This window comes from Eretmochelys imbricata, chromosome 12 (assembly GCF_965152235.1).
Source record: "Eretmochelys imbricata isolate rEreImb1 chromosome 12, rEreImb1.hap1, whole genome shotgun sequence".
Taxonomy (NCBI): domain Eukaryota; kingdom Metazoa; phylum Chordata; order Testudines; family Cheloniidae; genus Eretmochelys; species Eretmochelys imbricata.
The window spans coordinates 9,774,096-9,789,532 of NC_135583.1; the positions used below are offsets into that span (position 1 = coordinate 9,774,096).

Below are 15,437 nucleotides of genomic sequence, written 5' to 3' on the forward strand. Positions count from 1 at the left end.
CTCCTGCAACTGACTCCACATGGGCTGACCCTCCTGGAAGCCAGCGGGGCTCCAGGCACGCAGTGTCTGTTGCAAGAATGGAAGCTGAATTGCCTGTTGTGTAAGTGGGTGCAAACTTGCCTCCTTTTGGAGTAGCCAGTAGATGCTGCTGGGTTACTTTTCCTGGGGGGCAGCTTTTTGCTGTGGTGCCAGGCAAGGCTGTGAATGTATTTCTCCTCTTGCCCCATTGAGTTACTTTTTCTTCAACTGATCACCTGTGCTCCCCTTCCTCTCCCCATCTGCAGGGTCTCTTCCTTGGCTTCCATGTTCAGTGTCATCCCAACGATCTGTTTTGGATTTCAGGTAACAGCACTGTGTGGATTTCAATTGTCCTTTTCTGTGGGCCAGTCCAGCGGGTTGCTACTACGGCTGCCTTCGCAGAAGCTCTCACTTAACACGATGCCCCAGGCTAGGGAAGGTCTCTTTCCCCGCTGCCCCGTCCCGGGATTCCTGACCAGGACAAGGAACAAGCAAAGAGGACTCCCCCCTTCCCACCTTCGCAAGACCATGCATCCCAGAATCTATGGAGGCCTCTGCCTGCTAGGGTGGGACACTGGGGTGAATCCTGGCCCCAGGGAAGTCAAAGGCAAAACTCCCCTTGACTTCCATGGGGCTAGGATTTCACCCTGGGAGTTTAGGGAGTGCAGCGTACATACCTGTCTGGTGCAGACGTAATCCCAACGTTGAGTTGTGTCCTTCATTAGTGAGTCTGAGAGGACGGGGGAAGGGGCTTGATTTAAGGAGCTTCCTGTAATGGGCATCTTTCTATAAGCAGTAGTGTTAATGAGGCTACCTCATGCAGGAAGTCTGATACAGTAAGAGCCCTGCATGAGCCAGATGGTCAAGGCAGAATGAGGATTTGGATCTGTGTTCTGGTCCGGTCTCGGAGCAGGCAGAACCAGCGGAACCCAGATCAGAGCTCCCCTGTACTCGGGTCCATAGCAGTGAGGCTGCTTGGCTCAGATCCTGCCCCACGGAAGGGGTGGGGACAACAAGAACCAGGGGGGTTGTCACTTCCCTTCCCCTGCTGTCTGAGGTGGGGAGAAAGGAACAGCTCTGTTTCCGGCCCTGAGAGGGGTGGCAGTGACCCCTTCCAGAGGCAGAGAACGTCCCCTTGTGTCCTCCTGGGAGGAGGAAGGACCGGCCCTTTGTTTTGGTGACCAGGGAGAATCACTCTGTCTCTGGAGGGGACTCAGGAGGTACCCTTGCAGTCTGCCTCCGGCTGAAGCAGGGGCCTGGGGGAAGGGTGGAGTGGCTGCGTATGGGAGTGGGAGGCCCCAGGGGAAGGTTTGGGGACAGGGTGGTGGCGGGACTGAGGCACAGAGGGAACATGATAAGTGAGAGGGATCCGAGGCCTTTCATCCTCCCTTCACCTGCTCATAAGCATGCAGTGTTCTCTCGTGTTTCAGTGTCATGAAGCCTGCATTGCCATCTACAGCAGCATGCACAACAAGAAACTCTCCCTTTGGATCGTGGTGTCTGTGCTCTCCATGCTCTTCTGCCTGTTAATTTATTCTCTTACAGGTAACCCCTCCCTCTCGCCTTATCCTAACCTGCTGAAACTTCTACCCCCTCCCCTCTGACCCAGAAACCACACTGCATGCCTAGGTCTTGTTGGCAATGGCTTCATGTTAGACCACATGTTCGTCTACAACGTGAAACATGCCATAGCACTCGGTGTGGACAAGGGCTTTCCTGATTAGCATCACCTCAGCTAATTGTGCTCAGGATGCCTTTAAATTGTTTGACTAAAGATTGCTTCAACTCTTTGTAGCTCAGCTGCCCTAGAAGGGAGTCCTTTGGCAAGGAAGTTTTATAAATTTGTCTTCCTCCCACATAAGTGATAAATACACACACAACCTATGTTAAAATAACTTTATTACCATTGCAAAGTCAATCATTCAGAAGCTATGAAATGCCAGAATTAAGTTTGCCTGCACAATCATGATGCGGCCCTCTGTTGCGTCCGCATTATAACACAGTCCCCAGTGACATAATCCCCAACTATATTTCCCACAGGACCCCAGCCTCAGTCAGGGCACTGAATGGATGGTGCTCACTTAACAGAATAGCTCCTCATTAAGTGACCACCATCCAGTCTTTCAAATCTTTTACACTCCTGCCCCCCGCCCCCCAAATCAGCCTGAGGCAGACACCCAGCATGCAACATTTGAGCCCAAATGGCTAAAGTTTTGCCAAGTTATAAACAGATTTTTATATGGGACACATTGGGCAACCTTAATCCTATTGGGATCCAGGAAGTGGGTGGGCGGAGCCCGCCCCCTGCTAAAGGACCCCCTCTCAGCCTAAGGGGCCTGGAAATAGGCACTGCTACCAGCCCCGGCTATAATGAGCAATACGCATTCATTTTAATAACTTTCCTCGTAGTTGGTTCCTACTCCAAACTCCTCCCCATATGGTATCATGACTGTAGCTCAATATCACATTTAATGCCTATGATCTTTGCTGCTTCTCTTGTTTCTAGGGCTTTATGGCTATTTAACCTTTGGTGCTGATGTGGCTGCTGATATTCTGATGTCATACCCAGGAAATGACGTGGTCATCATCATAGCCCGGCTACTCTTTGGCATCTCCATCATTACCATCTACCCAATCGTTCTCCTGCTGGGCAGGTGAGACAGAGGGAGACTGCAGATGTGCACGGCTGTGGAGGGGCAGTGCTTAGGAATGGGCTTATGCCCACGCTGTCACGGTGGTAGGTGTCAGTAATGTAGATTTCATCAAGAGAAGATTTGGAAAGGGATATTACTAAGGGCAAAACGCATCCCACCTCCAAAACACTGAATTGGTTTCAAAGTTAACGCCTTAGGCGGAGACCCAAATGTGGGTGGCTGAAAATCTGCCACCGACTGGGTATCCCTTCACAATGGTGAAGGAAGAAAGCCAGGAAAGGGCTAGTTCGGAAAGGACAATAGGCATTATTAAGTGTGAAGAAGGTTCACAAAGACAGTGGCCACCGTACGGAAGGCAGTGACAACCTCCCCACAAGGGATCGATGGGCAGGGGCTGTCTGAGATGATAAAACCGGACACCCGGGCAAGCAGCCTTGGGGAAGGGTGTGCAGGTGGATGAGCTGGCACATCACAAGACACAAGTTGGCGGGGGGGTCTTGTGGAAGGGAAAAGGAAGAGTGCGTCTTGAGGAGCCAGACCGAGGGGAAAGGGAGATTTTTAGCAGGGAGGTATCTTCCCCTCACTGTAACAAAGCTGAGGTGAGTGTAACTCGCTGAGCCCTGTCTTGGCTCGAGCCTCTAGGTGCGTCTGTCATACAAATAGTAAGTTGTCCCAGGCCTTTGTTCAGGGGCAGATGTTGTCCCCAAAGGGACGGGGAGATGGTGAAGCCATGGCCTCTCCCCTTGCGGAGTGTGCTGGGGAAAACAGCCTGTCCCAACCCAAAAGGTGGTGCTTTCCGTCTGCGCACAGAGACGCTTGGGAAAGGGCAGCGAGTGTGCGGGAGGTATGAGTCTGTCTACGCAGACCGCGTGGTCCACGAGCAACTCCCTGCTGTGGTGGAGCTGAGCTCTGCACTGCCCCCTGCTGAGTGCATTGCTCAAACACAATCCAGTGCAAGGAGTTCTGAGCCCAGCACAGCGCTGTATGTAACCTGGCTGTGTCTGTCTGATAGGTCTGTCCTACAGGATGTCTGCCTGAATGACAAGTGCAGGTCTCTCGTGCTCATGGAGCCTTATGAGCGGTGTACAAGGATTGTGCTGACGATGACGTGGATCATCGTGACGCTCGTCATTGCTCTGTTTGTCCCTGACATCAGCGAGGTGATCAGTATTATTGGTGGCATCAGCGCCGCCTTCATCTTTATCTTTCCAGGCACGTACTTGTTAACAGATGTGTGCGTATTTTAATTCAGGAGCTGAGCCTGGGAAGGGTTTGCTGCATTAGTTACTATTGAGCAGTGAGGCTGCCAAACTTCCTTCCCATGCTCTGAGCCTCTGGGGTGAAAACGCTTTCTGTGAATTAATTTCCTCTGAAAACTGGGGTGACAGAAGGGAATTGACACGGAGGCAGGGCTCCTGCTCAGATTTTTCTCTGATCAGGTGCACTGGGAGCTATGTGCGAGTTTAAAAAAATTCTCATTGACCACTGCTCCATTTGCCCCTTTAAACAAAAAAAACCAAACCAACCCAACATCATCTCTCCCCAAGATTTCATCTGGGGGCTCTGAGCTGGAGGGGGAAAGAGGATGGCTTTTTTAAGTTTGCCTTTCTGCGTGGGCCTATTCCTAGAGCAAAGAGCCTGATTGAAAGGCTCCAGAATCCACAGACTCTTTAAAGTAGCCTTCAGATAAGAATCTCCTGCTGTGGCTGCAATCTGGCAGTTTTGGATACAAATAAATGTTCATGAATTTTGTTTGGTAACTTATCAGTGTGTCCATGAATCACAAGTTCTGATTCTCTGCAGCCTTGCATCTTTGTGTAATCCCTTAACCTACACAGAGTAGATGTAAAATGCAATGAAACAGGTTAAAAATGCTAGGTTTGAATATTTTTTGGGTGGGGGATTGTTCATTCTTCAGCAAAAGGGAGACTCTTCCGTTTAAAGGAATGTGTCTAGAGCTGCTTTTGCAAGGCACTCAGTAGCGTGGTGTTTCTCTGTTCATTGCTGTTTTCAGCCACCACCCTCTTGAGCAAATGTTTTGTAGGTTCCTTCACTGAAGGTGTGAGAGGTAATTACAGCTGGAAGCGCCACTTACTTACTTTTATTTCAAACTTTGTCTCAGGACTGTAAATTCCCTGGTTGAATTTTTTTTTTTTTTTTTTACAGAATCCCTTCCTCTTTGAGCCTCTGGGCTAAAAACTCTTCACATAAACTTGTAGGTGCCAGTTATAATGCTAACTCTGGCCCGGCGTTATCAACATGGCAATTAAGATTTCAAGTGTTCCAAAATGGTGGTCATGAACTTTCTTGCAGTAATTCCAATAGAAAGTAAAATTGAAAATTTACTGGTATGGGGGTGGGGCCTCGGGCAGAAGGGGTGGGGCTGGGGGGGTCAGCCTCCCCCAGCCAGCCCTTCCACATGCCCTGGGCTCCAGTGGAGATTTAAAGGGCCTGGGGCTCTGGCCGCTGCTGCCACAGCAGCGACTGGAGCCCTGGGCCCTTTTAAATCGTCAGCCCCGCGGTAGCTGCTCCTTTTGCTCCACCCCCACCCCCAACCCGTTGGCAGCCTTGCGGGTTGGGAGGGCAAAAGGGGCAGTGAGGGTAAAGTGCCGGGGCAGCGCTTTAAAGTAAGGCTGCAGGGGCCGGTCCCGATGGCCATGTTTTACCGGTACGCCGTGCTGGCCCGCACCACCTTACTTTCACCCCTGCCAATAGTCATCGGAGGGGTACAAGTTTAGTGGAAAATGGAGTCACTGGAGAAATCTTCCTCTCCGTGTATGTAGGGGAAGGGGGAGATCAGGAGGAAGACCTGATCAGGTTGCCCACGTATTGAGAACATTTCAAAAACAAATGTAATTCCAGAGCAATGTGTGTGGCTGCAGAACAACGGCCTGTGTGAACTTCCAAAGACGGTCTGATCTTGTAATCTACACACTTTCTTTTTGGTGGGATGCCATGTAGGTGGAGGTAGATGTGAAATATAATAGATGGTCCTTTCTGTGGGCAAAGAAAAACAAAAAAGACGGTTCCTTCCTTACCCTTCTCCATTTACATTACTTCAATGCTCCGTCACATTTCCATACCGCTCGTAGCTGTCACAGGTTATAGAAGTGACAAAGGCCCGGATGTTTAGGCGTTGCAATGCTGAGCAAAGCAATGCCTACAGACCTCTCAAAATCTGAGCCATCGTCATTTTTTTCCTAAGTCAAATGAATCCACGTGAATGATTTTATGTAACAACCCTCTAAAAGTAGCTGGGTGTCATACAAAAGTAACCACTAGAAGTGAGTTCACGTGCCGGCAGAGCAGAAGCCACAACAGAAAAGGATGGAAATCCCACTAAACTTCTGAAAATGGGGGGGAAAGTCTTAAGTTCAGGCATCCAAGGATATAGCTGACTTTATCCACATGCGTCCAATAGAGCTGTAGTGCTGATCGGCAATGCACAACCGAACTACTGCAAGATCTTGGCAAACAAACACGTGAATGTGTGGTTCTGTCTAAAATTGCCACTGCCGCCTTATGGTTCCTGGGAGGAATATTTGGGAACATGTTTAAACGACATATCATGTATGGTTTGATTTGCAGGGCTATGTCTAATATGTGCAATGGAAATGGAACCCATCGAACCAAGAAAAAAGTAAGCTTCCATATACCATGTTGGGCTGGATATATGCATATAAATATTATGAGACGTTCCTAGTGCTCTACATGTATAAGCCTGTGTAAGTGGAGCTGTCCCTAATGATCAGTTCAAAAACGTGGCAGGGTCCCTCCATTTCTGTCTTCATCTCCCACACATCAGAAGTGCCCATGAAAACTTAACATGGAATGATTGTGTCGGTTTTCCTTTCTAAACTCCACTGCAAGGCTCTTGCAGTCTCAAAATGTGACATCAAATAACAGATTTAGAGGGACATAATCATAGCAGTTAAAGCCAAAAGGATGAGTGTGTATAAATCTGTTAGTCTTTAAGGTGCCACTGGACTCCTTGTTGTTTTTATAAATATACAGTAATTCTCCCTTCCTGTTGAGAACCCAAACAGCATTATGTCGAGAGAGAGGGGACAGACAGTCTACTTTCACTGCCTAAGCTGTGTAAAGTGCAAAAAGAATTTTGAAACCATTTGAATGGTAAGAAATTCGATCTTAAATGTTTCAGTTTGTAAGCTGAAGTGTTTGTAGAGCTCGATGAGTTATTAGTGAATAATTTGACAAATTAGGCAAACGTAGTTGGTTCTCTTTAAATTCTGCACTCACGGGTTTTGGTTTCTTTTTAACCAGACTCTTCACTATGTGGTGTGCAACTGGTCACCTAAGCCACATGGTGGTGGTGGTTCTGCTCCGTGAGCAATGGAAGAGCTGCCCACATGGCCATAGGGACATATTTGTTTGCTCATGAGACCCTTTTCTGCAATCTTATTTTTAAAAAAATCCCTGTGTAAACATGGCAAATAAGGGTCCCGAATACAGTCAAAATGGACATGTGGTTTGTATTGGAATGAATACTGCTCGCATGTTCACCCGGCTCTAGCTGTTAGTAAGGAATTTTAATGTATTTTTTTCTCTGAATTGTGCACTAAATGCCTTAATTTATCAGGCCCAGAGGGCTGGAAAACAGGCAGATTAATTTCCAATTCATGAGCAAGCAGGTAGGTTTTCTGTTGTTTGGATTTGATCAATGCTTATTCTACAGTGCTGACAGCCTAAGCTTCTACCATGCATCTTTCAGTCAGCCCACCACCTAAACGCAGATCAAGTCACTTAAAATAGTAAGGGCCCGATTCTGTCACCTTCACCCTTGTAAGTACTTTTAAAATTTCAGTGGGTTTATTTCTCCTATTCTTACACGTGAGATGGAGGCACGTTAACTGACAGTCGTGGAGCTACTTGCATGGTATGGTCTTAGTCAACGCAAGCAAGGGTGACAGAACTGAGCCCTTCAGCCCAGATCCTCCAAGACCTTTAACTCCCATTGAAATCAACAGGAGTTAGGTGCCTAAATACCTTTGAGATTCCGTGACTGAATCTGGCAACAGCAGCCCCCTTGCATGGCAGCCTGCACAGCCTTTGCTTTGAGCTTTGGCACTTGGCCTGCAGTCATCTGTTACCTGGCGACGCAACCAGAAGCAGTAACTGCTGTTGCTTGATTATAACTTGCCCTTTTCACTGTGCTGGAGTCTGCTTTCTCCGCTTCCCTGCAAGTCCTCTTGGTTCTTCCCAGGATTCTTTGCCTGAAATAATGCTGCCCCACGAGCTGGTTTCCATGTTGTAACCGTTTGTGCTTCTGGCCAAAGAGGGCTGGATGCAATTCCCTCCTGAGCTCATTTCAGGAATGTCCAAAGCCCAGCGGTAATTATGAACTACCCCATACTGGCCTGTCATTTTTTAATGGGCTTTGGCAGGGTGGTATGGAGGGTTTGTGAGACAGGAGTTGGCTTTAAGAAGAGGCTGGAGAGGAATCAGTTTGTTTACCCCAGTGCAGCTGCCTGGTGGGTTTAGACCTTAAGACTCCCACTTCTGATGCTGGAGGTCATGGGTTCAGGTCTCTCAGCTATGATGGGGGAAGTGAATGGGCCTGTAGAGAGAGCCAGCACAAGTCACATTTAAGCCCTCAGCAAATTAAATGGTGAATAAGCAGAGCCTTGGGTCTCTTGTGAATTTCATCCTTAAAGACTGGTTACCTAAGTCAAGACACAACCAAATTCACAAGTATCTTTCAATGTAAGTTTCTTAAACTGAATTTTGCATTTCACTATAGCTCAGATGGACAGGGACAGTCCTGCTCACCTGAAGAGAGTTGTCAGATTATTGTTTCTCCTGCCTTGCAATGAACAAACCACTCAGTCAACTGACCGGTTCTGTGGGCATGTTTTCAGACAGTATCTTGGAGTCTCGTAGCTTTACCCAAACATCCTTCTCTTCCAAAGAAAATATTCATAACTACCCTGGAAGCAAACTAGGATGTTTTTAAAGCCTCTACAAGTGAGGGTCTTTCAGTGTCCAACTCTTCTTTATTACTCATGTAGTGTTGTGATGGAATTTATTTGACTAAAGTCTGGAAGGTTTTTACTTTGGTCAGGAAGATGGACCCTTGGGCTAAGAAAAAATAGCAAAGCAAGTTTAATGCAATGGTGTAGCCACACTGACAAGTGAGGAAACGGGAGCAAAAGGAAAGTTTCTTTATTCTTCAGCGGGGCCCACATTTCTGTGTAGTAGAGGCTGCATTGACAATTTCTCGTAAGTGAGAGCCCTCCAACTAAGAGAAAAGCATCCCATTTGGTACAAAAGAGAAGTATGGTTTGACTCTGCATAAATGAGGTGAGGAGTCCATGTTTTTTTGTCTGTCCTTGGCAACTAGCGCTCGTTTCCCTGGCAGAAGTTCTAGCTCAGATCTGAAAGTCAAGCTGGGTTCTTTCTGACGTGTGCATCAGTACTGACATTTTGACTACAGCCACTCAACAGTCTCTCATTACACAGGAAGAAACTGAACCCAGCTCGTCCCCTGAAAGGGTGTGGGCTCTAGAAGGAAAAGAGTGATTGTTTGTTTGAGCTGCTGTCTCTGCATTCCCCCAACAAGGGTTGTCTTTTCTGATAACCGCTGTTTAGTAGAGAGGGGCAGAAATTACAGGGCCCAGCACCTTGCTGCTCCAGGAGAACCTTACACTGGGGCTGGAAGGACAGAGAAATGGGGGTCAGGCTTAATAAACTTGTAGTAGGCACCCATACACTTCTCCCCCCCCCCCCCTTCCAACCAGCTGACGAGGTGTCATGGGGCAACAATCCCCCTCTCAGTAAAATACGGAGTGAAGGCTGCACCATGAGCTAGCTCAGTATGAAGAACAGTACAGTTAGGGGACCAGTGGTAGTTTGTGTTCTTTAAACCTAAGATCTCAATGAACAAAAGTTGAGTTCTCAATGTCCAGGGGAAGAGTTGTATTCATGGTAACATTTCTCTTTAAATCAGCCTTCCCCTGGGAGACTAAATCATTGCCTACAGTTCCATTGTGCTGTTCTTCTATTTTCTAGGTCCTGTTTGATTGCTTGGGGTGTCATCTCCATCCTCTGTGGAGCTTTTGTCTTTGGTCAGAGCACAACCACTGCTGTCATGGAGCTGGTCTACAAATTCTAGCTGCTTACAGGTACCCAGCAGCCTTCAGCAAGTTGCACGTAATTTGGTGCAACCTACAGGCAGCCGTGCTTGCAAAGAACAATGCATCTTATTGGAGCATGGTTTCCAAATGACTGATGGGTGTTTCTCAGCCTTTCCCTGTTTACGTTCACTTTAAAAGAGATTTATTTTCAGTCTCTCCTGTTTGCTAAATGACGAGCATTACCATGCAGCAGGGTGCCTGTCAAACATCACAGTGATGCTCCAAGATCATTGTGCCTCCTCACACCTTTATCTATTCTTCCCTTCTGATGGTACATGGTTTCCTTTCATCAGAGCAACCCCCAAGTATCAGCCACTGGAGGAGAAAGGTCAATCCAAGGTGTCCCTGATACTCCCTTCTTCAAAGTATGGTCTGTTATTGTCATCTCAAATGCCAGCTTTCCCAATGGGTTATACCATTCCCCTTGTGTTGCCCTTATTACACACCCTGTTCAAGACAATAACTAGACACCCCTTCACATCAGAATGGATGAGTGTGTGCATTCTGGAAAAAGGGCAAATCTTTGAAATATCATGTTTTGTATTTTACAGATCATATCAGTATTGCTAGAATAGAGACAGAAGGTCCATTACCAGAGTTAGACTTGTACAAGTATTAGAACTTGCAAGTTCAACACCTAGATCCTTTATGCACATGTCTACACAGCAGCTCGAGAGGCGAGGGTAGCACCTAGGCTCCTGGGCCTTCACTGCTATTATTACTTGAGCGAGCTTGGACCTATCTGTGCAGCTGCAGTTACCTCCCTGATGGCAGCGTAGACCTTCCCTCAGTGTGGCATCTCATCTTCAATACAAGGAGACTGGAGTTCCCACTATGGAGAACGGTGATTTTGTGCATAACTGCCCTTTATTTTCCACCTACCCTTGAATTATTTTGATGTGTTTTTCATTACAAGTTCACAAAACTACTTCCATTCTGTTTCCCTGTTGAAGAGCAAGGAGCGATTTAGAATAAAACCACCACCATTTCCCACTTACATTTTATTTGGTCTCTGTATTATCTAACTGTACATATCCTAATATTAAATTTCCTACAGTGTACGATGGCTTTAGAGCCCGATGATATCAAACATACAGCTAGAATAATATCAAATGTTACAGTCAAAGTGAAGAAATAAGCAAGCCTGCATCCCAAAAACTAGTCTCCCCTGCTTCTGTCCCTATTAGAAACAAATACAAAATGCACCAAACTTAGTAAAGGAACAGATTGCTACTTTCTACAGCCAGAAGGCATCTCTAGTACATCAAGGCTTATTTAGCATGCATTGGTGTTAATGTGAAGGAAACTAATTATGGAATCAAGAGGTAGGACTGGGGAGGGAAGGAGAAAGGCAAGTGGTTCTTTTCAGCAGCCTATAAAGGAGAAACCTGATGAACAAATTAAAAAGGTGACCCCTTTGTATCTAGTTCTAAGGCAGTGGCAGAATGTCTCCTTCTCTCTAGGAGTAAGGCCTGTTATGCTATGCAGCGGTGAACGAGTGAAACCTCAGGGAGAACTCTTACAGCGTAGTCCTGCCCCTGCTATAAATTATTTTCTTTCAAAACTACTGGACAAAGAAACTAACACCAGCGCTGATATTTAGACTCCTTAAGGGAGGTGACCTGCTGCTGGCCCCTCTCAGACAGCATCCGACATGAGATGGGGCTCGAGTACGAGCCTGTCACTATCAGGCCCTACGTGCTGGCAGGCAGGTTTGACCATTCTGGCCAAACTGTTCTATCAGCCTCACTTTACTGAGGCACAGGAAGGATAAGCAACTTGCCCACTGTCACAGAGCAAGTCTGGGACAGAGCCAAGACTAAACCCATGAATCCCTGCAATGGGGCTGTTGGGGGCAGGAGACTGGCAGACTCTGCTCCACCCCAAGCTTTAAGGGGAGCGTTTAGGAGCTATGACAGTGGGTGGGGTGGTTATGTTTTTTCCTTCACTTCAAACACCTAGCAAATACATTGCTGACATTCTTGGTTAGTAGTGAACTCAAAAGACATCACCTGTACCAAAGGCATTAGAAAAGACAGGAGTTTAGTCTTCTGCAAAGGGGGAGAGAATTCACTGGACAGAAAAGGCAAGAGAGCCTGGAAGTGCAACGGATCACCTTGCTGCTTGACTCCGTGCCGGCCGAGGACTCAATCTCTGTTCAGAGTGCACCAGGCAGCTGCAAGAGAACAACCAGTCAAGGCAGGAGCTCAGTCTCCACCCGCCCGCAGCTTTGCGCGGGCAATGGCTAACCCTCCCTGGGGTGGTGCGGTGGGAGGAGGCTGTGTCAGAGCTGGACTGCTCATTGCAGCACAAATGGGAAGAACTTGCTCTCTGCCTGCAAAACAAATCACTCAAGGGCAGGTATCTTGTCACACAGCTAAAACATTGAAGGATAGGCACAGTGGGTCAAATCCCGTACTGGTAACACTGATGTAAAGCGGGAGCCCCCTCACTCAGATCAATCTGAATTTATGACTGTGAGACTGAGAGCAGAATTCGGCTGTTTACAGGTGTACTGAAAAATTAATTGTTTAAGTAATTAAATGCTGCATGTTGCTAGCACCATCCATTAGACACCTCAGTACTTTGCAAGCTAATTAAACGTCACAGCCCCTGTGGGAGGTAAGCAGTTATTAGCTGCAGGGGCAAACTGAGGCACACAATGGATAAGGCCCTGTCTTCATTCACAAGTTGTGTTGCTTTAACTATAGTGGTTAAAGTGGTACAACCCTTTTTGTGTGGATGTGTGTTATACTGGTACAGCTTATTCCCATAGGGGACTAAGGACCTTCATATGGCACAGCTGCATCCATGGTAGGCGGTGTTGCTCTATTGGGTTTTTTTAAAAATCACATTCTTAACCAACCAAGTTACACCAGCAAAAAAATTGTGTGTGTGGACCAGACTTCCAGTCCTGGGGCTTTTATAGATCAGCTGCTGAGCCTCTTTGCTCAGCAGTAAGAAATGTGGACTCCTTTTGTCTTGCCGTGAGTTGCTTACAAATAGTTACCCTGGAAAGTGAAAAACTCCTGCCATATACAAGCAAAAAATCCACAATGACTGAGCAGTCCCACTTTAAACACACAATGTTTTATGCTGCTCTCAGGGAGGAGTAACCTGTGTGCGAAGAACACAATGGGCCTGATTCTCCAGTGTGTTATACTTGGTGCAGTCATTTACACTGAGGGTGGGGGGCAAGTGCTACCGTCATTTGGGCTGGGTAGCATTTTATAGCCAGTGTAGGCTTAAATGACTCCAGAGGGTATCCGGTCATGAAGAATCAGGCCCTCGGGGTGTGTGAGTTGTGGCACTGCACGCTGTTTCAATGCCTGCAGCTTAATGTGTTTAAAAATATAACCCCTGGAATCTTAACAGTCTTGTCCTGCAGGACAAAGTACCGCTCAGTGGCATGTACTGGGCAGGGCATGTGCAGACTGGTTCGCTTTAGGGTTCCAGGACAGCTTTTTAGCTCGGGCACAGAGCTCACCAGTAATTCAACCGCGAGCCTGCTGCTTAGTCCCTTGAGGCCTTTCAGCCTTCTGCCTGAAATGGCTGAAGCAGGAGCGTTTGCGTCCAAGTCCCTTCAGGGCTTAAGATCCTTTGACTGCCGTTGCCCTTACCTGGCACAGACACACTGGAAACTGCTTCAGGCTGAGTCAGTGTGTCCACTTTAACATGCTGGAACCCTTTACAGGGAGCACTCTGCAGGTGTCTGCAACAAAGTTTGAGAAATTGTTAATCGTGGCCTATAAACTCTCATGTGTTAGACTGCTGTATTGGGGTTGCCCATTGCTACTGGGAATTGCAATCAGGAATGACTCATGGGGAGCAAGAACGACTTGGATGTTTGCAGGGAGATACGCAGTTGCAGTTTGTTTGCCTGCTTGCTATATCAGGGTCCCACCATATGCAGAATTGTAGGGATTTTCATGTCCATTTCCAGTAATGCCTAGTGTTTGCTCCTTCTTTACCTATCAGACTCACGTTTAATCATTCTGTATATCAACAGAATTGGTCTTGTGGTATGCAGATGTGTTCATACACAATGCACAGCACAGGGTAGGTTTGTAGCTCTTTCTCCAGGAAGGAAGGAAGAAATGAAGAAGTAGAGAGGAGAGCACATGTCTGGAAAATTGCAGGGGCTGATCATGGATAATCTGTGAGGCTGAAAGGGCTGGGATCTTAACAGGGGCATTAGATCCTGGAAAACATGCTACAGTCTGAATGGGGAGAGACACTGGGCTAATTAATATGATTTAGAAAATACGTTCATTTCATGTGGGTGTTGATTAATTAGAGCCCATTAACAATAAATAGGAAGCTAAATCCATGCCAAAATATTCACACGGGTGTTTAAAATTAGACCCTTACATGCCATATTTAGGCACCTCAATAAAAGCAGCAGCTCTGCAGAGATGTGGAGCACCTGCAGCTCCGTTTGGAGCCTGGTCTCTCATTTCGGCTAGTTGATCATTGGTTTTGCCTCTGTAGTAGAGCTAGCCCAGGCCCTCCAAATTTGGACCCCAGGGTGTGTGGCGGGTGGGCTTCTGCTCGGGTTACTAGCCTCTGCTGCAGCATCCAAACTCCAGTTTGGCGCACACTAGGTCAAGCAGAGTATCTGTCTCCCGGGGCTGGCGCACACCCTCCCTGCTGCACTGCAGACACAGCCCCCCTCTGTACTCAGACTGGCTCTTCCCCAACCTCCCAGCTGCAGGCCTGGCCAGACTTTAAAACATTTGTCTCTCTTTTCCAGGCACGCATTTAATTCTGTGCTTATTGTGTTGTTTCTCACTTTTTGTAGCCACCCCCCGCCCCCAACCTGCTGTCACCTTTGTTTCCCTCCCTGCCACTTCCCCTGCTCCTCCCCTCACTTTCCCTGCCCCTCCCCATTGGTCTCCCTGTGTCGCCACCTCCCCCCCATCCCTGGTTTCGCTTCAGCGCCTGCTGTTCAAATTGCGCCCCCGCCAGGCAGCAAAGGACTTTTGGCCACTCTCACGCTAGCTCACACCAAGTACTGGGGCAGGGCCTGCCTCTGCTGAAAGCCCGTGTCACCAAAGCCAGCTCCATGGGGCCACACCAGTTCCACAGGAGCTGGGGCAGATTAACGCTCAGAGTGGTTCCACTCCCGTTAGCATGGAAAACAGGACTGAGGCAGTGCTTGCCCGGGGGCTGAACCTGGCCTCTCGTTACACTGCACAGCAACACTCTTGTAAGGCTCTGGCTAACGTTGCCCTCTACTGCACAAACTCTTTCATTCAAAAGCTCTAATTGCAATGGCTGAGTCAAACGGTCCTTTAAGTTCAGCAGTGCTGTGGGCACTGGAAAAAGCCAATGCAGCCTTAATGTTTCCCCCACCTCCCCCTACCTGACACACGCTTGAAGGGTGTGTGTGTGTGTGTGTACATGGGGGAGGGGGCCTCAAAGTCCTGTCAAGCACCCTGAGAATCCACCATTGCCTACAATTCCGCTCATTGACCTTCCTTCCAGCCTGGTGTGCCTCTGTCCACAGCTATTACTCTAGATCCAGCATCAGCGGGAGGGCTTACAGGAAAGTGCTAGTATATAAGCCAGAATTAACTTGGGGTATTATATTAATGAGTTATAGACTCAT

General features: G+C 47.7%; 2 protein-coding genes across 2 annotated transcripts in view; one reads left to right on the forward strand and one right to left on the reverse strand.

Annotated features, from left to right (window-relative positions):
• SLC38A8 (solute carrier family 38 member 8) overlaps positions 1-11,649 on the forward strand; it is a 36,816-nt gene extending 25,167 nt beyond the window's left edge. The window contains exons 6-11 of the mRNA XM_077831511.1: positions 285-342; positions 1,449-1,563; positions 2,525-2,672; positions 3,685-3,884; positions 6,261-6,312; positions 9,702-11,649. Of these exons, the coding sequence (XP_077687637.1) occupies positions 285-342; positions 1,449-1,563; positions 2,525-2,672; positions 3,685-3,884; positions 6,261-6,312; positions 9,702-9,804 (676 nt within the window). The 3' untranslated portion in view covers positions 9,805-11,649. The remainder of the gene's footprint in view (positions 1-284; positions 343-1,448; positions 1,564-2,524; positions 2,673-3,684; positions 3,885-6,260; positions 6,313-9,701) is intronic.
• A 14-nt stretch (positions 11,650-11,663) lies between these two features.
• The window catches only part of NECAB2 (N-terminal EF-hand calcium binding protein 2), a 374,877-nt gene continuing 371,103 nt past the window's right edge, over positions 11,664-15,437 (reverse strand). The window contains exons 12-13 of the mRNA XM_077831510.1: positions 13,447-13,538; positions 11,664-12,002 (exon numbers count right to left, since the gene is read on the reverse strand). Coding sequence (XP_077687636.1) covers positions 11,974-12,002; positions 13,447-13,538 — 121 coding nt within the window. The 3' untranslated portion in view covers positions 11,664-11,973. The remainder of the gene's footprint in view (positions 12,003-13,446; positions 13,539-15,437) is intronic.